Source organism: Rhinolophus ferrumequinum (assembly GCF_004115265.2).
Source record: "Rhinolophus ferrumequinum isolate MPI-CBG mRhiFer1 chromosome 15 unlocalized genomic scaffold, mRhiFer1_v1.p scaffold_54_arrow_ctg1_1, whole genome shotgun sequence".
Taxonomy (NCBI): Eukaryota; Metazoa; Chordata; class Mammalia; order Chiroptera; family Rhinolophidae; genus Rhinolophus; species Rhinolophus ferrumequinum.
This window is the reverse complement of record NW_022680357.1, coordinates 13,644,553-13,667,935: the sequence shown is the minus strand read 5'-3', so window position 1 is coordinate 13,667,935 and position 23,383 is coordinate 13,644,553. Positions and strand designations below refer to the sequence as shown.

At 49.6% G+C, this 23,383-nt stretch overlaps 1 protein-coding gene across 2 annotated transcripts in view; it reads right to left on the bottom strand.

The window, feature by feature from the left end:
* ABCC1 (ATP binding cassette subfamily C member 1) overlaps positions 1-23,383 on the bottom strand; it is a 116,163-nt gene that overhangs the window by 27,657 nt on the left and 65,123 nt on the right. For both annotated transcript variants that reach the window (XM_033101156.1, XM_033101157.1), the window contains exons 12-19: positions 22,047-22,250; positions 13,377-13,523; positions 11,692-11,779; positions 8,872-8,947; positions 6,239-6,365; positions 4,473-4,649; positions 2,379-2,546; positions 532-715 (exon numbers count right to left, since the gene is read on the bottom strand). In XM_033101156.1, the coding sequence (XP_032957047.1) occupies positions 532-715; positions 2,379-2,546; positions 4,473-4,649; positions 6,239-6,365; positions 8,872-8,947; positions 11,692-11,779; positions 13,377-13,523; positions 22,047-22,250 (1,171 nt within the window). The remainder of the gene's footprint in view (positions 1-531; positions 716-2,378; positions 2,547-4,472; positions 4,650-6,238; positions 6,366-8,871; positions 8,948-11,691; positions 11,780-13,376; positions 13,524-22,046; positions 22,251-23,383) is intronic.

Below are 23,383 nucleotides of genomic sequence, written 5' to 3'. Positions count from 1 at the left end.
AGTCATAGAGCACATTAAATTGACATCGAATGTAAGAAGGTTGGTTCAGCTGTTATTCTGCTTTCTCAGTGAGGAAACTGAGGCTCAGAAGGGGTTTGAGGTCACAGCTGGTAAGAGCAGCGGCCGGGATTTAAACCCAGGTCCTGCCAACGCTGAGCCGGCACACTCAACCAGCGCGCCTCACGACCCTCACAGCTGGAAGACGTCCCATGTCACCAGCCTCCACGGCCTCTTGGAAGCCAAGAGGACTAGAATTATCATTGTCCCTATTTTTGTCAAGAGGGCACTGAAGCACAGGAAGCCCAAAGCCACATCACAGGACAGTACTGGGACACGAGCCCGGGGCTGGCTGACCAGGCCATACAGCCCTGGGACTGCCCACCCCTCACTCTCAGCTCAGCCCTAAAAGGGTAAAGACGGTCCTTCCAGATGGTTCCTGAGGGAGCCTGGCCCAGCCCCCGCCCTGACAACTGCGCACAGGGGATGGGAGCCTCCAGGGGACAAGGGGGGCCCTGCGAGACCCCCGCCTACCATCGTCCTGCTCCTCCTGCTCCTGCTCGGTGCTGGCGTAGGTGCGCAGGAACTCGGCGAACGCCCCATCCCGGGCCAGCAGCTCTTGGTAGGAACCCATCTCCGAGATCTTGCCGCCACTCATGACGATGATGATGTCTGTTTGAGGCAGGAAGCTGATCCCGTGCGTGACCAGGAGCCGTGTCTGGGGGCAGAGTGGAGAGGCAGCGAGTCAGCGCACGTGTCCGCCCAGACGGAGGAGCTCCTGTCTGAAGGCAGATGCATGCCTGGGGAAGGCACGCAGAAAATGCCCCAATCTGTGGGTGCTTTCACACAACACCCATGTGCCAGGAGCTGGGGTGGGGGCAGGGAAGGATCCAAAGGGCCGGGGGAGAAATGAACGACATGAGAACAACACTGCAATGCGAACATTGCCACCAGAGCGATGGGAAGGGCTATTTGTGAACAACAATCTGAAGGAGGAGAGGGAGGGAAGGAACGAGGAACGTGTCGAGGAATAAAAGAATAACACTGATGCAAAATAATTTGTACAAAATGGCTGAGGTTTTTAAGTAAACCCCCAGGACCCCCAAAAAACTATACATTTTGTATTTGTGTATACATCTTATGTAACGATCTGAAAGCTTGGGAAAACACTCATCAGATTATTTACATGAGTTGACAAACATTTTCTTAAAGGGCCAGGTGGTCAGTATTGTCAGCTTTACGGACCCTCCGGGGCCCCAGCAACTACCAGCTCTGTGGTTGTAGGATGGCAGCCGTGCACAGGGCATAAACAGATGGGCTGGCTGAGTTCCCATAGAGCTTTAGTTAGGGACACTGATATTTCAATTTTCTTACCTTACAAAGTTATTTTGCTTCAGATTTTTTCCAACCACTTAAAAACGTAAAGACCTTTCTTTCTTAGCTCGAGGGCCATACTAAAACAGGGAGCAGGGCAAATTGTTGGCCTCTGCTCGACAGAGGGGACCTAGAGGTACAGGATGAGGGAGGACCAAGTGTTTTAATTTACATACACTCTTAAGACTCTCTGATTTTGTTACCGTGGGCATGCGTTACTTCCATAACAAATTTCATTTTTAATATTTAAAAATTAGGTCTACTTAGAATTTCTGTGGCGTGTAAGGGAATGTTTATAATAGATTAAGTGGCATGAAGCTTACTATGTATATGCACGACATGACAACCCTACTAAAAAAGTTGATATACACCTAAAAGACTTGAAAGAAATCACAAAAACCTCTAAGCAGTGGGAGGATGCATAATAGCTTTTGTTTTTCTTTTTCATGTTTTTCTGAATCTCCAATATTTTTCCCATGAGCATGTGTTACTTTTGCAATCCGGGGAGGAAAAAAAACAAAGGAAGCACTAGTACTCCCCACTACCACCCCATAATTTCCCTAAAAAATAATCAAAGAGGACAGGACCATTTTTTTTTTTCCCTGTCGGGTCAAGGTGTCGTGGCAGTTTTCCTGCTCCAAACCTCTGTCCCTCGGCCCACGGCGACCTCAGCAGGGAAGGCAGAGCTGCCCACAGGCCACGTTGGGTAGGATTTTTCCGCTGCAAACTCCCCTCCGCCCCACTCGTTATTAAAGCAGGAAGATGGGCCTTTTTTGGCTAAGTGGAGGCAATGACCCAGTCAGTGCCGAGGACCTTCCCCCGCCACAATGACAGGAGCAAGAAGGCTGCCCCGGCAAGGCTTCCAAGGGAAGCGTTAGAAATGTGTGAAGTACAAATTAAAAAAAAAAAAAAAAAAAAAAAGACCTAGGAAGTGAAGGATCCCCAAAGAGGACACACTGCGACTTAACCGAAGTGCGAGAGGAAAGCCCTGCCCCTCCTGCAGGTACCTTGTCCTTCAGCAGCCCCTTGGGACCAATCACATTTTCAAATATGTGTTTTCCCACGTGGGCGTCCACAGCCGAGAGGGGGTCGTCGAACAGGTAGATGTCAGAGTTGCAGTACACGGCCCGGGCCAGGCTCACGCGCTGCTTCTGGCCCCCAGACAGGTTCACGCCCTGCGGAGACACACAGCAGAGGGTGGGATTCCTGGGAAGCCTTGAGACAGGCGGGGGGGGGCCGGCTGGGGACGCCGCAGACCCAGGCTGCATGTGCCGCTGTTTGTGCGGCGGCATCATATGGCACCTGCATGAACGCGGGGTCAAGTCCCCACATGGGCTTTAGCCTCAACTGTAAAACGGGTGGAAGAGAAAACCTGAGCCTCCTGCGAGCGGCTGAGCAGCTAAGCCCAGGACAGATGGGTCTTCAGCAAAGCGTGGCTGGTGGCGCGGAAGGACACTGGCTCCAGGAAAGGCCCCTGATCTGAGTCTGAGGGAAGGCACCCGAGGAGGTGGTCCTGATATTATTACTGCTGTCACTGTGAACTCTGAGAGCGTCCTCGCTGCAGCAGCCGCACACAGTCCGGGCAGGCTGTACCCCGGAGGCCCTAGAACGCAGCCCCCGTCCCTAGCAGGAAGGGCCCCGTTTTCTAATTTGCTCCAGGGCACTTTGTGGGCCACACAGCGGCAGCCCTGGCCATTCCTCACTAATCCACTGTCATTTCCCTCTCTGGCTGGGGAATCAAAGTGGACCCTGCTAGGTTAACTGCCCAGCCTCCCCACGCACCAAGGTGGGGTCCTGGCAGCCAGGTTCTTTTGGATGGTCCCTCTGGCCAGTTCTTTGGTCCAGGGGCAGACACCAGACCCGTTAGGCCAATCATATTCTCTCCCTCCAGATTTCTGTGCTGGGACCCACACAGGGAGACTGAGGAGTCACTGAGGGGCAGAAACACTTAAAAAAAAGGGGGGTGGCAAAAAACCCCAAAACCCCAAAACAAACAACAAAGCTGATGTGCAGAAAAGCAGAGACAAAAGACAGGAGGAACCAGGCTGCCTGTCCCAGCCCCTCCGTGAGCCTCCACCATATTCCACCCCTTGAGTTTCCCATGATGCATTTATGTCCATAAACTCAGTTCTCCTTTTCTCCTTGTATCAGCTCAGGCTTCTTTGCTACTTGTAAACCCTGTTCATAATTTGCTTTTTCTTTCCGAGGAACGGCAGATTTCCCCCAAATAAAAGAAATCGTTCAGCAACTAAGGAAGGTGGTGGAGCCACTGGCTTGTGAATAAAAACAGGAAAGCTTTTCCCTGCGGCAGCGCAACATTTGCACTTCCTGAGTGCGCACCAGATGGCCACCAGGGGGCGCCAGAACAAGCAGGCCAGGCAGAGGGGAAAACTCGTGCAAAGGCCCAGGGGTGGGAAGGGGGCTCAAGCAAGTCACTTAGCCTCTCTGTGCCTCTTTTCTTTAACCATTAAATGAGATAACAGTAAATCCTGTCTCACAGGCTTGCTGTGAGGATGTAGTATGTGTAAAATGTGTAGCACAGTGCCTGGTGGATAGCAAATGCTCAAAGTGTCAGCTACTGTATTATTTTTATTATCACTGATTTTAAAGAGATTGAACATTTGAATCACTGACATCCCTCTGCCCTGTATAGTGGCCTTTGTCATGAGACGTTGCAGTCACATGGCTACAAAGGTAGAGTGCAATTCTTGTCTCTTTGGGCTCAGCCAAGTGATCTGCTTTGTTGGTGGAAAAGACAGTGCACTTTAAGAGACATCATGTTATTTTTTGTTCTCTTGGGCTTCTGCTATCACCATGAGAAGAGCTCTCCCCTGGGGAGCTGCTGATCCCATAGCCTAGGCCCCAACAAGAGGTGGGGCAGACCTGGGCCAAAGCCACATCTTAGAGCCGAGCTGAGCTGGCCCACAACTGGGCGCAGAGCCACCCAGCTGAGCCCAGTCAGGGTCAGGCAATCGCAGCTGACTATACACCCCCAAATAGAGGCATGATTGTTTAGCATCATAAACCATTGAGACTTTTGTGGTTGGTAGTTACATAGCAACAGCTAACCAATACAGGGGCCATGCTGATGCCACACTGACCTTCTCACCAATCTCAGTCCGGTCCCCACTGGGCAGGATTTCCAGATCTGGGACGAGGGCGCAGCCTTCTATCACAGACTCATAATATTGTTCCTGTAGCTGGCGTCCGAAAAGGATGTTTTCTCGCAAAGAGTCATTCTGAATCCAGGCCTGCTGGGGGACGTAGGCCACTGAGCCCTGGATGGCAAATGGAGAAGAAAGCAAGACAGAGACAAAGTTGGCTAACAAGACAGCAGGCAGCTCACCCACATGCCAGAAAAACCCTACTTCACAGGACGTTCACCATGCCTACTGTTTCAACAAGAGGGAAACTGAGTCACAAAGGGCAACGGAGGCAAGAGGTGAGATCAGAACCCACACTAGGTCCATCACTGACCAACACCGGGAGTTCAAGAGCTGAAATCCTTATTGGTGAGATTATAGTTATGTATTTAGTAAATATTCACCGAACGCCTCCAGCAGTGAACTCCTGCCTCCTGAAAACAGGAAGTTCTTGACATGTTAAAAAAAAAAAAAAATATATATATATATATATATATATATATATATATATATATACGTATATACACATACACACACACACACACACGCACACACACACATACACTCTCTCTCTCTCTCACACACACACACACACATTTGATTACCGTTACGGTAAATGCTGAGAGAGAAAAATACATGAGACCTTTGAACAGTCCTTTAAAAAGAAAGACCTAGTTAGGGACATCATGTAATGATTTCTTAAGGAAATTTCCTGGACGAAATTTAAGCAAGGACTTCTGTATCAAAATCATCCATTTCAAAAGCTGTTGTCTCTTTATTTCCGCATAATGTTAGGAGTCAAGAAGAGCCTAGGAAGAGGGCTAGGCACTCCCTCACCAGGGTGAAATAACTGGTCACAAATCAATCTGTGTGTCTAGATTCAGGGCACCCTGAACTTCCAGATTCATCACTTTTCTATTTTTCTATTGAAAGGCTTTTTCCTTTAAAAGAGCGGTTCTCAACTGGGGGCAATTCTGCCCTCCAGGGGACATCTGACACTGTCTAGAGACACTTTAGATTGTCAAAACTAGAGGCTACCACTGGCATCTAGTGGGTAGAGGCCAGCATGTTGCTCAACATCTTACATTGCACAGGGCAGCCCCCACACAGAATGACCTGGCCCCAAATGTCAACTGTGGAAATCAGGGTTAACACGAATCCTACTGGGATGTATAATTCTTTTCCAGTTACCTAGCTCACGTTGCCCATTAGTCTTACTTTTGTAACAAGTACTTGAAAGTAATGACAGAACATTTCTTAAAACAAAAGCTAGATGTCATTAGTTTGCACCCAGCTACTGTAATGTATACTTTCTATGAGTTCATACTAATGCATGGAGAGAAAGAACAAGCTAGAAGGGCTCATGGATAAAGAGACTATGAGATGCACACAGAGAGAGAGACAGCAAGCAGACCAGGGACCATCTGTGTGTTTACTACATATTCATTGAGTGTCTACTACATGCCGGGCACTATTGTAGGGGCTGGGACACAGCAGAAAATAAATGACACCAAAATCTTGCCTCTAGGATGGCACAGAGAAAGAATGAGAGAATGAAAGAGAATGACAGAGAAGGAGAAAGCGACCTCGCTGCTCTCGCTTCATGCACAGGGAGCGTCATAAAAAAAAGAAGAAAAAAGAAAAAACCACCCCACGTCACACTTGACCTTCCTCTCAGGCCATCAGCTCCCCCAGGACCCCCAAGTCCCCCAGTCCTTTCCTACCTTGAGAGACACGTGCCCCTCTACTTTGTCCATCTCGGCCAAGAGCGCTGAGAGCAGAGATGACTTTCCACATCCCACCTGTCCCACCACGGCCACCAAGGAACCTTCCGGAATGGAGAAGGTGATGCTGAAACGACACAACACACCCTGCCTCAGCCCACACTCTTGCCTGAACGAAGTCCGCTGGGCTGGTGCCCCATTCCCCTGGAGGTGGACTGACCCTGAGTGGACAGACAGGCGGAAGGCAGGGCTGCTGTGAACCTTTAAGGTCTGGGATCCCTCCCGCCATTTCTACTGCTGAGTGCGGTTCGGTGAAAAGTCTCAGACAGCCTCCTGTGTCAGGCATGGGACACGTGCTGGGGTGCCAGTGCATCTTAGAAAGCGGAGGCAGTGGGAGACCTGAGCGACCAGCTGAATGTGGGGGTATTAAGGTGCAGGGGGGCAGAGGACCCCTCCAAATGAATTCTGGGGGAAGAGTAAGCCTGGGCCAGACACAGAAACCGGAACAGCTTAAGAAAAGACCCAAGGCCGTGAAGTGACAGGTGTGATCAGGAATCCACATGTTGTCGACACAAGATGAAGCAAGGAGGGGAAGCCAGCCCTGAAGAGGTGGGTGGGTGGGTGGGTGGCGGCTGGGCCTGGGCGAAGCTGAAAGGACGCTGTGCTACCACGCCCAGGCTTCACAGCCAGGAGCCATGAAGGGTTTGAAGGGAGGCCTGACAGGGATGAATCTGAGTTTCAGAAACACGTCTCTACTGAAATCACTCTTTGACAAATATCAGTAAGCAACATACACTAAAATAAGCTCAACGTTCTGCCAGCAAGAGTGGCTATCACATGACAGGGGACAATGGTTCGCTGCTCTCCTGCCAACAGCAGGGTCAGGGCTGTGGTTCAAGCCACCCAGGGAAGGGTGGGCACGTCCAGGGCCTCACCGTGTTAACTCACAGTGGCTGCTCCCGTGTTTCCCCAAAAATAAGACCTAGCTGGACAATCAGCTCTAATGCATCTTTTGAAGCAAAAATTAATATAAGATCCTGTCTTATTTTATAATGTAATACCGGGTCTTATATAAAATAATATAACATAACATAATATTATATAATATAGTAATATAATGCAATAATATATAACATAATACAACACAATATAACATAACATTATACTGGGTCTTACATTAATTTCTGCTCCAAAAGATGCATTAGAGCTGACTGTCGGGCGAGGTCTTATTTTCAGGGAAACACGGTATTACGATTTTCAACATAGTGGTGCAAATGCTGTTCGATTTTGCTGTCACTGACTGTTTGATTCTTGGGAAACCTGCTGCATGGTTACAGCGATGACTCATTTGTTCCTGTGCTGTCAGGGGAATGGATTAGGGGCCCAGTGAGGCAGCACCTGTGATCATCCAGGCGAGACTGGAATAGTTTTAGAGGCTGAGGAGAGACAAGGTTTGGAGGAACAAAGATTTTGAGAGTCAAGGGGAGGGGGGCCGTGACTGGAACAGGAAAGCCTTTGATTGTGGAAGGTCGGGGGAAAGGCTTGGGGCACAGAGATATTTAGTTATGGAGCAGAATGAGACAGAAAAGCTAACACTAAACCACTGACCCAAGGAGGGACTTCCTAAACATGCAATCCCACCGTGAGTTTCCAGGGAGGTGTTACACAGATCCTTATCTCTGGGGGGTCTGACCTCTGCACCTTCCCAGCAGACAGAATACAGCCGTAATACCCCAGGGAGGGGCTATTTGTTCAGGGGCATGGGGGATAAATTGGCCCCTAAAAAGGCCCCTTCTGGCCCTGTGTTTTGGGGACTCCTTAAGGAGACCTAAAAGCCACCAAGCAAAGCCTCCAGTCAGAAAGAAGTAAGAGGCACTTGACAAGTTGCTGGCGGAACCAGGTCAATTCCCTCCCTGGACACCAGTGCTCTGTGGGAAGAATACCAGATGGGGACGTGGTGGGAAAGGGTGAGCCAGGCCGCCAGGGGACCCTGGGGAGGACAGAGAACAATTCCATCCTGGGTGCAAACCCAGCAGACAATTCCTTTCAGCAGACGCAAGCCTGCCCGCTGCCATTGGCAGCGTCATAGCCTGGGCCCCAGCCTGGCCAATCAGTGTGCTTGGTCCCTCCTGGCACAGTGATTGGGGAAGGAGGCACATGATCCGATCTGGGCCAATCAGAGGCAGGCAGATCTGCTGAGGTAGGAGGTACACTTGGAGTTCAGGGGGACCATTTGCCATTGTGAGGGGAAAGGCTGCTTGAGAAGGAAGCAGCACTGAGGGAGGCGTGGAACAAAGACAAGATGGAGAGAATCTGAATGGCACCGGGTCCCTAGATCACACGCACTGTAACTGAAAGTGGCCCTTCTCAGCCAAAAATGTCCTTTTGTTGCCTAAGCCTATCTGTGCAAAGTTCCCATCACTTACAATCCAAGGGAACCCTCTGTGCCAGGCACACTCTCATCTGCCCCTCACTACAGCCCAAGCAGGTATGACTGGACCCATTACCCAGATGGATACACTGAGGCTCAGAAAGGCAACGTGACCTATTCCAGGCCCCATAGCTGGAGCGTGGCTAGAATTCGAACCCACGTTTGACCAGAGCCCCATGGCTCTCTCCAAGGCCTGGCTTACCCATTCAGTGTGGGAGGGTCGTTCCTGGCCCATGTGAAGGTGGCATTCTTCACGGTGATGCTGTTCATGCCCCCACCTGGAAAGCACCAGATACAACACATCAGGCGCAGATGAAGTCAAGGGACTGAGCGTGAGCAAGAGGCTCTTACTTTTTCTTTCCTAATCAAGTAGTTCAACCCCAGATGCTAGACATTTCCTCAAGGCATTATGTAGTTGCACTGGTCTCGCTTTCTAAAGAAAAATCCCAACCATTAGGTCTGGAGGCGGCCTCAGACCCAGAAAGCAGAGGGAAACCTCCAGAGGGCTCCACCTTGAAAGACAGGAGGTTGTGCCACTCGGATGCCCATGTCGCAGAGGTGGGGAAACCCCTGGCGTTACTCAGTGCTCCAGGGCCTCCCTCACCCTGTCGTCCTGGGAGTTTCCAGAGCAGCTCCGGCTGGGAGGGCCACATAGAAGCCAAGGTCAATGGCAACAAGTAGAGCCCTCATGCAGCAGGAGTCATTTCCTCCATTAGGGTGGGTTGGCCCTCATCACCCCCAGGGCCCTTCCTCTAGGTCAAAGCGGGAGCCCCCCCACCCCCTGGATTTCAGGGCTGCCTCCTAGCTCATCTCCCTGCATATTCTCTCTCGCTCTCTTTCTCTTTCTCATCCTCCCTCCTTCCTTCCCTCCCTCCAGCCCAGGAGCAATCAAGAGTGAAAAAGCAGGCTACGGAACAGGAAGTGGGGTATCACGACATCGGGGGAGGGGAGTGCTTAGACAAAGCAAGCATTATATGCAGGTCTCTGTGCGATTCTAAGGCTTCAGACACCTCTATCGTCATTTACTTTTCCTCCCCTTATTTTCCTTTTACTTTATGTCTTTCACTTAAAAAAAGCAATTTTTGACTCTATTTCTTCCTTTGACAACTTCACACACACACACACCCATCTTATCTCTGGGTGGATTAAAGGTGGCTCATAATTAAAGTCTCCCACACATCAAAGAAACAAAAATCTGTGGGGAAAGTAAGTTACTGGTTAACCTAACTTAACCTTCTCCCTCACCATACCCACCCACCATGCATCCCTGAAACAGAGAACAAAGAGGAAATGGGAAGGTGCTGTTTAAGGAATTGAAGAGAAGCTAGTGAACCAGGAGACTTGGCGGGAGCTGCCAAGATGGCCCCGTCTGGCACCTGGAGAACGTAGACAAACATCTCAGAAAATCAAATCGCCTAGGAGACTGTCATTGGGGCAGGAAGGGGGGCTGGGGGTGGCGGGCGGGGGCACCAGGAGGCCGAGGGGCTTTTCACCTTGACACTGTCAGTGAGCTTTAACCACCACAGAGCAGTTCCAACACTTCACGGGCTGCCTCAAAGTTCAGCCCTGTGTTACGCAGAGAAATTTAACCCTGGAAGAGATGGCATTGTTCCCGCATCCTCCAGGGGGAGGGGCACGATGGTCCCCAGGACAGCAGGACCGGGATGACCACAGGCCAGGGAAGTCAGAGGAAGAGTCCAGCACCCAGTGAACAACGGTTCTCAAAGGCAGCGACGGTGCTCCCCAAGGGACATAATTTCTGGAGACATTTTGGGTTGTCAAAAGTGGGGTGGGGGTTACTGGCATCTAGTGGGTACAGACCAAGGACGCTATTCGATATCCTATAATCAACGTCCTATAATCAGCTCAGAACAAGACCTGCCTGGATGCCAGCAGTGCCTCAGCCGGCTGCGGAATGCGCCCTAGACGGCTGAAATGAAAATGCCTCAGGAACTTCTCACTCACCAGAGAAGCGACACTGCTTGTTTAGCAGGCAATGTGCTGGGTGTTTTACGTACCACTGGAGACATCTGAAAGCCTCCTAGGTGCCCAGGCACCGCTCACACATTATAACCGACGTATACACACTTTTACTCCTGTCACCCTATTAACTGGGCTCTGGCGTCAGACTGTGTGGGTTCATCTCCCTATCCTGGCACTTCCCAGCTGGATAGCTGCGGGCAAATTACTGAACATCTCTGTGCCTCACTTTCCTCGTCCAGGACCGAGAACAATTGGATCGGCCTCAGAGCTGTGATGAGAAGTAACTACGCAGAGAGTCCTTAGAACAGTGCCTGACACACAGTAGGTGCTCAATACATCACAGGTGAAGAGCACAGGTTGTACTGACGGGCTGTGGGTGTGCATTCGGACTCTCCTTATTAGCTGTGTGATGAGTTACTGAGGCCAGTGTCCTCATCTGTAAAACGGGGGCTTCCACGCCCCGCTCCGTGCGCCACGGGGAGAGCGGATGGGCTATCACGTTGACGTCCTTAGACAAGAAGGAGTATGGCGGGAGTGACATGACGTGAAAGCGTTCACAGCGGTCAGTAGTTATTAAGTGTGTGGCGATCCAGCCATGAGTCAGGGGGCTTGACCAGGAAAGGATCAACTAATAAGCTATGAAATAAACAAACCTCCCAGTAAAACTCCAAATAACCCCCTGCCAAAGAAGGGTAACTTCACTCCCATTATCCAGATGGGGAACCTGCGGGTCAGGCAGTGAACTGACCTGCCCAAGTCCACACAGCTGGCCAGTTTCCAACGTCCGTGTTCTGCCTGTCCACCTACCCAGGACGATCAAGGTCAGGGCCCCCTGGAAGCCTCGCCCAGGGGATGCCTGCCTCTCAGCAAGAAAACCGAAGTGCGAGTTCACGCTCCGTGTGTGTAAGGTAAGGCCCTACCGTCCACGGCACTTTGCAGAGATCCTGCTCCCTGCGGCCTCGCAGACAAGCTACTGGGCCACAGCCAGACCCGTGTGACAGGGCTGCCACCCCGGCACAGAGGGCCCTAACACACACACCGTCTTTGATGGGCGTCCGCTCGATGCTGTCGGGTTCCAGCTCCTCGTGGGACAGGAAGATCCTGAGGCGTTTGAGGGAGACACTCGCCTACACAGAGAGCAATTACAGGGGCGGTTATTTTTAAAAGCATTTCTGCAAAACAGACCGGAGGCTAACTTTCCGCGGTTTCCCCTGCGTGTCGTGTCGAGGGGCCCACACCCTCCCTCATTTCTGAAGGCTCGGCCTTGCCTACAGTGAGTGTCCACCTTAGAATCAAAAGTAAAACCGGTTTTGGTTCTTGGTTGTTTTCCTTTAAAAGTCAACAACAGGTATTAAATGAGAGCACAGGGGGACTGTCCTAGATGCAAAGGGACTTAAGAGACATAACCAAAGGCAATAGTCCCGCTGAAAGGCACATGCTTGCAGCCAGGAGACAAGTAAATCCTGGAGAGCCAACGCACAGCCCAGTGATCAGAATCAAGAATACCGGATTATAAACGCCCAAGTTGCTAAGAGACTAGCCTCTCAGTGGTTCCCACCACAAAAAGGGAAATTATGTAACAGCTATCACTAGGTAGTGATGGATCACACTGCAATGTCTCGATGTATCAAATCAACTGGTCTACACCTTAACTGTACACAATGTTACATGTCAATTGTATCTCAATAAAAATACATTTTTAGAAACCCACAATGGTACTGATTTAAACAGCCCAACAGTAAAGACATGTCTGATAACCCCCCCCAAATTTTAATACAGAGTATTATTTTACAAAATTACTGTTAATTTTGTTAGATGTGGTAATGGTGTTATAAGTATGTAAGAAGAAATGTGTGCTTTAAGTGTTTCCAGGTCAAGTGTCAAGAGGTTTGGGATTTGCTTTAAAACTCTTCAGCAAAGAAAAAAAGGAAGGGAGGGAGGAAGAGAAAAAAAGGATTAGATGAAGGAAGTAGGGCCAATGTCTAAGCTGGGTGCTAGAAGCACAAAGCTCATCACCACACTCGTCTCTACTTCTGCGTACACCTGAAATGTTTCATAATAAAAAGGGGTTTTACTTGCTTATTTTTTTAAAATAAAAGCCTACAGCCAGAACTGTACAGTCTTCAGGCTGATTCGTCTGAGAGGCTGAAAACGGGGTTTGCAAAATGAATGTGTACAACGCTAGGGAGAAGCATATGAAAAATACTATGGGCAGGAAAGTGGCAGGAGCTTCACACGGCATAAAAGTGTGCCCGGGCCGACAGCTTCCTCTCCTGACAGGGTCACTGCACCAATCTCAGGAATTCTAGACGGTGTAGGTGGGGGTTGTTGAAACAGTGGGTCACGGCCTAACAGTGGATTGTGAAATCAATTTAGTAGGTCAAGAGATGCGTTTTTGAAAAAGTAGGATAGGGGATAGGGCAGAACAGAGCAGACCGGCATAGATAAATCAGATAAAATGTGTCAGAGAGAAATCTCACAGAGCACAGGAAAGCCTGGTTGCATTAAACTTCCGTTTCATAGACTCAGTGTGCGTTCCTTGTCGAGAAGCAAAACGTATGTCTTTCTTTGAGGCATGACCAAAAGGGTACGAAAGCCGCCGGGTCTGGGCCTTGCCACGCCCAGCAGGCATCGTGGGGCAGGAAAGGGAGGGTGCCGCCCTCCGCGGGGCTGCCGCGCCCTTGGTCTCCCCAGAGGCCCCTCAGCCCACCAGCCTGCCGGTACCTGCACGATGCTGCTGATGACCATGGGGAGAATATTCAGGGGGAAACGGAGGATGTTGAACAAGGCCAAGGACACAAAGGCTTTCTGGGCATCGAGGACGTTGCTCTTGTCGATGGTCATGTAGACGGCAAATGTAGACAGGGCAACCTGCAAGCAAGCAGAACGCCCGGCACTGACCTGTGTCCCTGGGGCAGTCACCTAGGCGTCAGCCAGGGGCAGTGACACTCCGCCACGCGTTCAGGCCTGCCCCACGGGAGTTGCGATCACGTACGACTGGTCTTCGAAGGTGGCAGAAGACGTCCAAGGCAATGACCAGCACATGGCAGGTACGCGCTAAACACTCAGAGAACGAACCGGATAAATGAATGACCAGGAGCAGAAATGCCTGGCCTGTCCCGGAAGCGTTCCCTGTGGCACACGGGACACGCCTCCTCGGAGTTCCTTAGCAACACCAAGCACCATCACACCCCCAGGCCTGAGCCCTGCGGTTTCTTCTGCCTGAAACAACCTTCCTACCCCAGGGTGGCCGGTCACTCCTCTAACACACTCCTCCACCCGAATCAGCTTGCTGTGGCTCTTACCCTTTTATCCCGGTTTATTTTTCTTCACAGCACTTGTCACCACTTTTATTGTGGTAGTATATGTATTTATTGCCTTTTCTTGCACTAAAATGTACACTCCTCAAAGGTGGGGACTCCGTGTTGCACAGGACTGTATCCTTGGTGCTTACAACAACCCCTGGGACACCGGAACACTAAAGGAGACTGTGGGCAAGTTAGCGCCTAGGCCCCTGCTTCAGTCATCTCATCTGTCAAATGGGGGTGGAGTAAGGGAATTAATCCCAATGTTCAAAGTTCCAGCTCACTGAGTTTTGTAACGCCAGGAAAGGAACACTGATTAAAAAGAAAAAGAAAATACGGGCCGGCCCGGTGGCTCAGGCGGTTAGAGCTCCATGCTCCTAACTCCAAAGGCTGCTGGTTCAATTCGCACATGGGCCAGTGGGCTCTCAACCACAAGGTTGCCAGTTCGATTCCTCGACTCCCTCAAGGGATGGTGGGCTCCGCCCCGTGCAACTAAGATTGAACACGGCACCTTGAGCTGAGCTGCCACTGAGCTCCCGGATGGCTCGGTTGGAGTGCATCCTCTCAACCACAAGGTTGTCGGTTCAACTCCCGCAAGGGATGGTGGGCTGCGCCCCCTGCAACTAGAAACGGCAACTGGACCTGGAGCTGAGCTGCGCCCTCCACAACTAAGATTAAAAGGATAACAACTTGACTTGGAAAACAGGCCTGGAAGTACACACTGTTCCCCAATAAAGTCCTGTTCCCCTTCCCCAATAAAATCTTTAAAAAAAAAAAAAGAAAGAAAGAAAAAGAAAATAGGGGCGGCCGGTTGGTTCAGTTGGTTAGATCGTTCATAACACCAAGGTCACTGGTTTGATTCCCACATGGGCCAGTGAGCTGCGCCCTCCACAACTAGATTGAAAATAACAACTTGACTTGGAGCTGATGGGTCCTGGAAAAACACACTGTTGCCCAATAAAAAATAAAAAAAAATTAAAAAAAGAAAGAAAAGAAAAAGAAAAGAAATAAACGTCTGGAGTTCTCCAGAGGCCACTCCCTTCCACACAAAGTCAGACTTGCCTGAAGCCCTGTGGTGGTGGCTGGGATTTTACTACCCAGGCAACCAGAATTCGGGTTTCCTTGTTTGAGACAGCAGCACCTCACCTGCCTCCCCTCCCCAGGAGAAAGGAAGGACCGCTGAGTAATACAGGGCAGGGCTGCTTGGCTCAGTGGGGAGGGAAAAGATTAACAGGTAGATTTCCGTGCTGCTCCCTCACTGCTGGGGACACAGCCGTGCCAGGTGTTGCCAGGGGAGGCTAGTAATGGACGTCTCACAAGAGCATCTGGCACATGGCATCAGAAGCAGTCCGGAAAACCCTGGAACCGGCAGATGGACAAAATCCCCGGGCTCCACGCTAGCCTGGGATATAAACTGCCGGGGCCCTGCCTTTCTGAGCTCAGGACAGACTGCTGGAAGTCAGATTCCCAGTTGAGCCTCTGGGGTGCCTGTGGGCCAGGGTATTTACAGCTGTCTCATTTTTTGGTTACCTATTAGAAGGTTGTATAGCTTAAAAATTAAGACCCTAAGTTTGGCCAGATATTGGCTGTGTGACCCTGGGTGTGCCACCCTGGGCGTGCCACCTCACCTCTCCAAGCGAGCCTCTATCTTTCCATCTATGAAATGGCTATCCTGATATACCTTTGCAGGGATGCTGAAGCAAGAAATCAGGCATTTCTGTCGAGTGCTTAGCACAGTGTCCCGGGCACAGTCAAGCGCAATATATGGCAGCTGTTTTGATTTCTTGTTACAGGACTCAGTCCAAACTCTCCGGTCTAGTCTTCCAAAGAATCTATATGCCGGTTCCAAAGCGAGGCAGAGCTGGCTCCTCCCCGGCTCTGCACTGACAAGCGAGGTGACCCTGAGGCAAAGCACAGAAACTTTCCAGGCCAAGAGGGAGGTGAGGAGCTCAAAAAGCCACTGACACCTGATCCCCGGGATGTCTGCACACTGGCTCCCCTCTTCCAGGCAGTGACCTCTTACTCAAAGGTACTCTTCCCTCAAAACTCTCCAAATATACCCATGCAAAGGAACAGAACTCAGCCACAAAAATAGGAATGAACCTTGAAAACACGATGCTAGGTGAAAGCAGCCAGACACAAAAGGCCACATGTCAATATGATTCCATGTATGTGAAATGTCCAGAATAGGCAAATTTACAAAGATACGAAGTAGATTAGTGGGGGCCTGGGGCTGGGGGAGGGTAAGCCCAGGGGGAATGGGGGGGTGACTGCCTATGAGCACAGGGTTTCTTTTTGGGGTGATGAAAATGTTCTGGAAGTAGATCGTGGTGATAGTTGCACAATCTTATGAATGTGCTAGACATCACTGAATTGTACACTTAAAAATGGTGAATTATATCTCAATAAAAATAAATTTAAAAAAACAAACCACCTCTCCAAAGTCACTCTGTTTTACTTAATACAGAAGCCAAAGTTTTGGCTTGGGCGCCAGGGCCCACCTGATCTGTAAATGTCCCTTGTCTGTCCCTTGTCTGGCCTCCTCTGCTGCCGTTCTCCCCCTCGGCCCCTCTGTTCCCGCCCTGCTGGCCTCCATAGTTACTCCTTCTATGGGGCCAGCGCAGGCCAGCCTCAGGGCCACTGTACTCTTTCCTCTCCCCGGTGGGGTCCCCCACTTCCATCAGGCAAAGACTCAAGTAGTGCCCTCTCAATGAAGTCTTGGATAATCCCACCTAAAACTGGAGGCCCTCCCTTTCGCTCTCACTTAAACCTTTCCCTCCCAGCCCCGCCACCGCAGAGCACTTATGACAGTTGAGTAGACTAGATGATGTAGTTATCATGCCTATTGGTTATCGTCCGTCTCTGCCAGTTAGAATAAACGAACACTCCATGAGGGCAGGGATTTTTGTCTGGGGTATTCACTGCTCTCCTCAGTGCCTAGGACAGTGCCTGGATCATGGTAGATACTCAGTAAATGTTTGTGGATGGATGGATAGGTGGGCAGATGGGAAGACAGGTGGGTGGATGGATGGGCGGATGGGTGGGCAGGTAGACGGATTTGAGCATACACTCAGCGGTGTCTCTTCAGCAGTGGAGAAAACCAGGCCTCAGGCATCTCACCAGCAGAACAGACCATCTCCCTTGGTCCAGCTGGCAGGGTGGCTGCAGGCGGCAGAGGGCACACGTAGGGAGGGAGCAACATCACGTGGCCCATTAGATCCACAACTCTGGCTTCTCCAGGAAGTAGCCGTCATTCATCCATCCATCAGGTACCAACTGGGCACCTGCTGTGTGCCAGGCACTGTGTCCTGGGAGGTGAGGCCAGCTTGGAGAGCCTGAGACTCGTGGTCCAGTGGGAAACAGGGATGAACCAGGTTCTCCCTATCCGGGGGTGTCTGGAAGTGTGTGGACATAACTGGGGTATAGGCGGTGGACAGTTGGGGTTTGCTACAACTTTATCATGGGTGAGGGGCAAGGATGCAAAAAATTTCTGCCTGCCCGGCATCCATTCATTCCCGTTTCTGGTCACAACACCTCAATTTTCTTTTGGGGCACTGAACCTCCCCCAGTCTGGGTCTATGAGCTTTGGCCACAGATGCATCGCCCACACCCTACCCCAAGCTCATGACCCAGGTCAACTCACACAGCCCGTCTCCCTGGCTCCAGTGATTCAGAGATAAGCATGTAGCCAACTGCAACCAACGAGACTCAATCCCACAGCTTTGCAGGAACTAATGGGAAAGAGGGGGTGGGGGGTGGCTCTCTCATCACAGGGGTTATGAGATGACAGGATGAACTGTAACCGCGTGGTGAGCACCTGTCTGACAAAGAAACCACCACAGAAAAAGCAGAGCTGAGAGGCGGAGAGGGACTCATTCCCAACAATATCTGTGGAGCACCTAGATCCAGCCATGCCTGAAACCCTAGCCATACTTAAAACCAGCACTTCCCTAGACTTTTCAGTTTTGTGAATCAGGTCCCTCTAGCCAATCTGAGTTAGGTTTCTTCCACTTGCAAAATAGTTCATGACTAACCATTCAAATATTTCATTCATTCATTTATTCAGTCATTCCCCTGCATACACTTCCTGAGTGTGCACCAGCTGCCAAGTCCCCTGGTGTTCTAGGGATATAAGCAAAAAAACACCCACAAGGTCTACGTATGATCTGGTCAGCAAAGAGCTACACAACAGATAATTACCACGTGGAATGGTAATTATCCTAATGAAGGGAAATACAAGGTAAGTGAAGACAAGAAGCTCACAATCTTCCAAGACAGAGAAAATGCTAAATATTGCCGGCTGCCTAGGGATGCTATTTTAGGAAGTGCCTTAAGTGGACATGATAAATGCCAGGCTCCATATCCTAGAAAAACAGTCCCGTCAATCCCGCCAAATGGCATCCCCACTCCGGTCTGACCTCCCCAGGCCTCTGGCTTCCATCACACCTACCGGTGGGTAAACACTTCATCATCCTTGAGGCGCAGGAATTCGCCAGTGGAAAGAACATACAAACACCTTCCAAGGAATGGAGGGCCACATATTTTATCCTAATGTAGTCAGAGGTTTCAGTGTCCTGGCCAGGGCCGAGGTCCCGACTGACACAAGACTCATCTGTTTTATGCCCAACAGCCCAACAAACTCCATCTCAGGAAGCCCGTCACCCACCCCGAAACTGACTGGCAAACTCAAGGTCCAGCAAAGCCAGTGCCGCTCTTAAAGCATCTCTCGCCGTGGCTTCCTAATGGAGACCAGGGCAGGAGATAAGTGAAGGACCAGCACATTCAGGTGACAAGCCGGAAACTCGGTTGGATCAGAGGATCGAATGTGCAGAGCAAAGGGTTATGGGAAAGGCTCCCCTATCCTAAGTACAACACAACCCATGGATTAAACCCTGACGCCCGCTCCTTCTGGTTGCAGAGCTTGCTCCCATAAAAATATTTCATTTCAGAACGCCTTGGATTTCTGTATGATTTGCTATCACTTGTGTAGGAGTAAATAAAAGAGATACATGAGTTTAATGACACTGATTACAAACAGTCATTGTTATACTGGTGTATATGTAGGCTCTCTGGAAATACACAAAAGAAGCTGGTATGGGGAGGGAAGCTAGGTGACTGGGGTCTGAGGAGAGAAAAAACTATTCCTTTCACTGCTGACCGGTGGTTCTCGGCTGGGGGGCATTTGGCAATATCTGGAGACACTGTCACACCGGGGGAGATAGAAGAGAGGGAGCGCTTGGCATCTACTTGGCAGAGGCCAGGGGTGTACTAACCACCCTACAAGGCAAAGCAGAGTCCCCACAACAAGGAAACGAAGAATTATCAGGTCCCAAATGTCAACGGTGTTGAGGTCGAGAAACCCTGTTGCAGACCCTTTGGAATAGCGTTAACTGTTTTTACCATGGGAAAGCATTACTATTTTTCAAACAAAATGTATCACATATACAAGAGATTATCTTACACTTATATAAACACATAGACACTATTTAACGGTTTGAAAATAATAAAACGAACATCCTATATAACTATCACTCAGTCTTACATTGTTTTTACTTTTAAAAGCCAAAGAGGTAAAGAAAAAAAATCAAAGAGGGTCCTCAAAGACCTGGGGAAAGTCGGGGAGACTGGAGTGTGAAAAAAATGAGATGGGAGAGCCTTCCCGCTTGGAATGCCGGAGCGTTTGAACTGAAAGGGATCTTAGGGAACACGGAGTCCCAGAACAGCTAAGACACGTCACTTCTTGGGCCAACAGCAGTCACCTGACAGAGGTCACCTGGAGGGTTGATTGAACATAACTTGGTGGGAAAGCACACCATGACAGATTATGGATATCTGATGGGAGGTAGAGAATGGCAGGGCCCCGTATGTGACACCCCTGTGGCCTAAGCCCTTCACGGTTCATAGGTGAAAACCCGGAGGCAGGAAGCTCGCACTGTGAGCTGGCAGCAGACCTCAGCAGGTGTCCTGACTCTGAGAATAACATTCCATTCCTCTAAGCCAGGGCTCAGCAAACTAAGGCCCATACCTGTGTATGTCTGGCCCGTGAACTTAGAATGAAGCTGACGTTTTTAAATGATTTTTAACAATTAAAATAATAATTCTTAATAACACATGAAGATTATATCAAATTCAAATTTCAGTGTCTATAAATAAATGTTTACAGGAGCACAGCCACACCCATTCATTTATGTATAATGGCTAAGTAGTTGGGACAGACCATATGGCTCAGAACGCCACAAAATTTGTTGGTCCTTTACTGAAAAGTTGCCTTACTCCTACTTTTTGCCAGTGTTTCTCAAACCACCTGGGGATAGACTGCTACAATTCAGATTCTGTTTCAGGTGGTGTGGGGTGAGGCCTGAGGGTCTGGATTTCTAACAAGCACCCAGGTGATGATACAGCTGGTCCATAGGCCACACTCTTTGAGTAGCAAGGGTTTACTCCAATGGTTCTCAAAGTGTGTATGTACCCCGAGCCAACACCCATCAGTAGCTCCTGGAAACATGTTAGAAATACAAATATTCAGGTCTCACCCAGACCGACTGGGTCTGAAACTCTGGGTGGGGCCCAGCGGGCTGTGTTTTAACAAGCCCCGCAGGTGATTCTGACACTCACTCAGGTTTAAGCCTCACTGCTTTCCACAACGCTGTCTTGCGTGCAGGTTCAGACTCTGAGAGTCAGTAAGCTGAGCCTAACGAAATCCAGGGTCAGAACAAACACACTTCAACAAACAATGAAAAGGTAGGAGTTTCTTTACACACTCAGCTATACTGAAGCAGAGGGCAGTCTGACAGAAAACTGTCATGTTTATGAAAATGTGTGCTTTTAGCTCCCATAAGGATATCTATTTGCCAACATACCTACGAAGTAATAGTCATTATTAGCACAACATTTTGAAAAGAATGACATAGTTAAGAAGGGAAAAACAAACACAGGCATGATCTGAGGTCATCTTTAACCATCCTTCACTGTCAACTGTGCAGAAAGGGTTCCCGTGCTCCTTCTCTATATGGCCTCTGGGTTTGGGACCACCTTTGTCAAAACAGTAACTTGCACTTATTGTCTTTAAATTTTTCAAAGTTGGCCATCCAAGAACAGACCCATGAAAGTACCCCCAAGACATGCATATCGGAACGAGGACCACCTAAAAAGCCAGGACTGGGAGATGAAATGGGTTAAGTCCACGATGGCACACCCATTGCAATGGATAAGCACACTTCATTAAAATACACAAAGCAGAGCCAAAGGCATGAACTAAAAGGTTAGACATTAAGTCCAAGAAAAGGTCTAAAGAGATTACATATTAAGTCAAAAAAGGTCTATGACTCCATTTCAATATATTATACATATTTTTAAATATCTATTGCAAAAATACTTTTTTTTCCTGAAAAGATACACAAACTGTCACTTTGGAGAAGAGGGAAAGATGGAAGGGAAGACAATATAGTTTTCATTTTATAACTTTCTCCGTGGTTTGATTTTTGGATTAACAATGAATGACAAACACTTGCTGAGCACCTGCTATGCTCTGTCTTTAGCACTGGGGGACGCAGCAGTGAACAGAAATGACAAAGTCTCTGACTTCCTGGGCTGACGTTCTAGTGCAGAGACACACATATATGAAAGAATGAGTGAATTTTCGACTGCTTGGCATTGCCACTCCAAGGGTGGTCCACAGGTCACTGCCAATCCAAGTCTGTGACCAGCCAGCGATAGATAAGAAGACAAGCGGATTACACAGTGCAGCGCAGCTATAGCATCAAGCATGCATTTTAGTTCAGCTGACATCATTTTTCTCAGCAAGACTTTCTCAATGAAGGAAGCAGAGAACGCTGGTAGATATTCTGGGGCAAACTCCTTAACTCATAGGGAACCTGTGACAAACAGTTCCTGAACTGGCTACTTTGAGTACCCTGGGCTGGAAGGCACTAAATGCTATGAATAAAATAGAGGGGGAGGACGTGTGACAAGTTTTAAAGGGAGTGATCAGAGAAGACCTACTTGAAACAGTGACATTTTAAAAACATTAAGATATGAAAACAAAACAAAACCCGAAATGACGGGCCAAGACCCACTTGGCTCCACTCACCAGGAAAGGCGTGCAGACCCAGGTGAAGGTCCCCACGGCTGCCAGGTAGGCAGATTTCTTTAGCACCTTCAGCTCCTCCTGCCTGATGGCCAGCACCTTGTCCTTGAAAGCCAGCTCCCAGGCATAAAGCTTGAGCACTTTGATCCCATTGAGAATCTCATTCATCAGCTTAATCCGATTGTCTTTGCTTTTCATGTGGGCCACCTTCAAAGACAAGAGCATCAATACCACGTCCGGGGGCTGGACCACATCTGGAGACTGGACCACTCAGGGGCTGGATGACTCAGGGGGCTGGACCACATCTGGGGACTGGACCACTCAGGGGCTGGACGACTCAGGGGGCTGGACCACATCTGGGGACTGGACCACTCAGGGGCTGGATGAATCAGGGGGCTGGACCACGTCTGGGGGCTGGATGAATCAGGGGGCTGGACCACTCAGGGGGCTGGACCACTCACTTTCTGTCCAGTATCACACCAGCACTCAACACCCCCATCTATGAAAACTGGGTCTCCTGAGGGTGGGAAAGCTGACCCTGCAATTCCCATGAACCCTACACTTGACCCTGAGACCACTCCAAAGGACTCTCATCAAGGGGGAAATTTTTCTCTGAATCACGTGAAATTAGACACAGAGAAACCTATTAAATTTAGAATTGAGGAAAAGAGACAAGAAAGATCCTTCAGGTAGGTATCCAGGGAAAAGGGGGGACATGGGCCCTCTCCTCTGCTGATCCAAACACAAGAGAGACATTGGGGGTTTTCCTCCATTTTCTTATTTTCTTTACTATTTTCCAGCCAGTGCATGGCTGTTAACAGTGAAATGTTTCTAAACCAGCCAGCATGGCTCCGACCCCCGGGTCGGCTGTATTGAACGCCACACAGCTGTTAAATACAGCGAATAGCATCTGGCACTTTCCATACGCCAGGCCCTTTTCTGGGAATTGTAAATGCATTCAGTCACTTCATGCTCACGAGAACCTATTATTAAGTGCAAAGGTCCTGCCTGGGTCACAGACGAGGACACTTGAAGCAACATGAGGTCGAAGCCAGTGATTGAGGCTGTTTCAGAGGTGGGCCTCTCGGGGACACCTCCATGTCAAGGGGATGAAAGGTGACCTGGTCCCAAGCCCCCTTCCTTGCCTATCTTCACCTCCCAAGGCCCCACCTGATAAGGCTCCGTTCCAACAGGCCCATGTCCTAAAACTCCTCTCCTACAGCACTAGCAGTGCAGCCAGGAGCTCTCATTTGAAACTCCACAGGCACAGCATAAATAACCATCAACAGGGGAGCAGAGAAATAAACTCTGGGCCATCTCCATTATGGTCGTTAGGCACC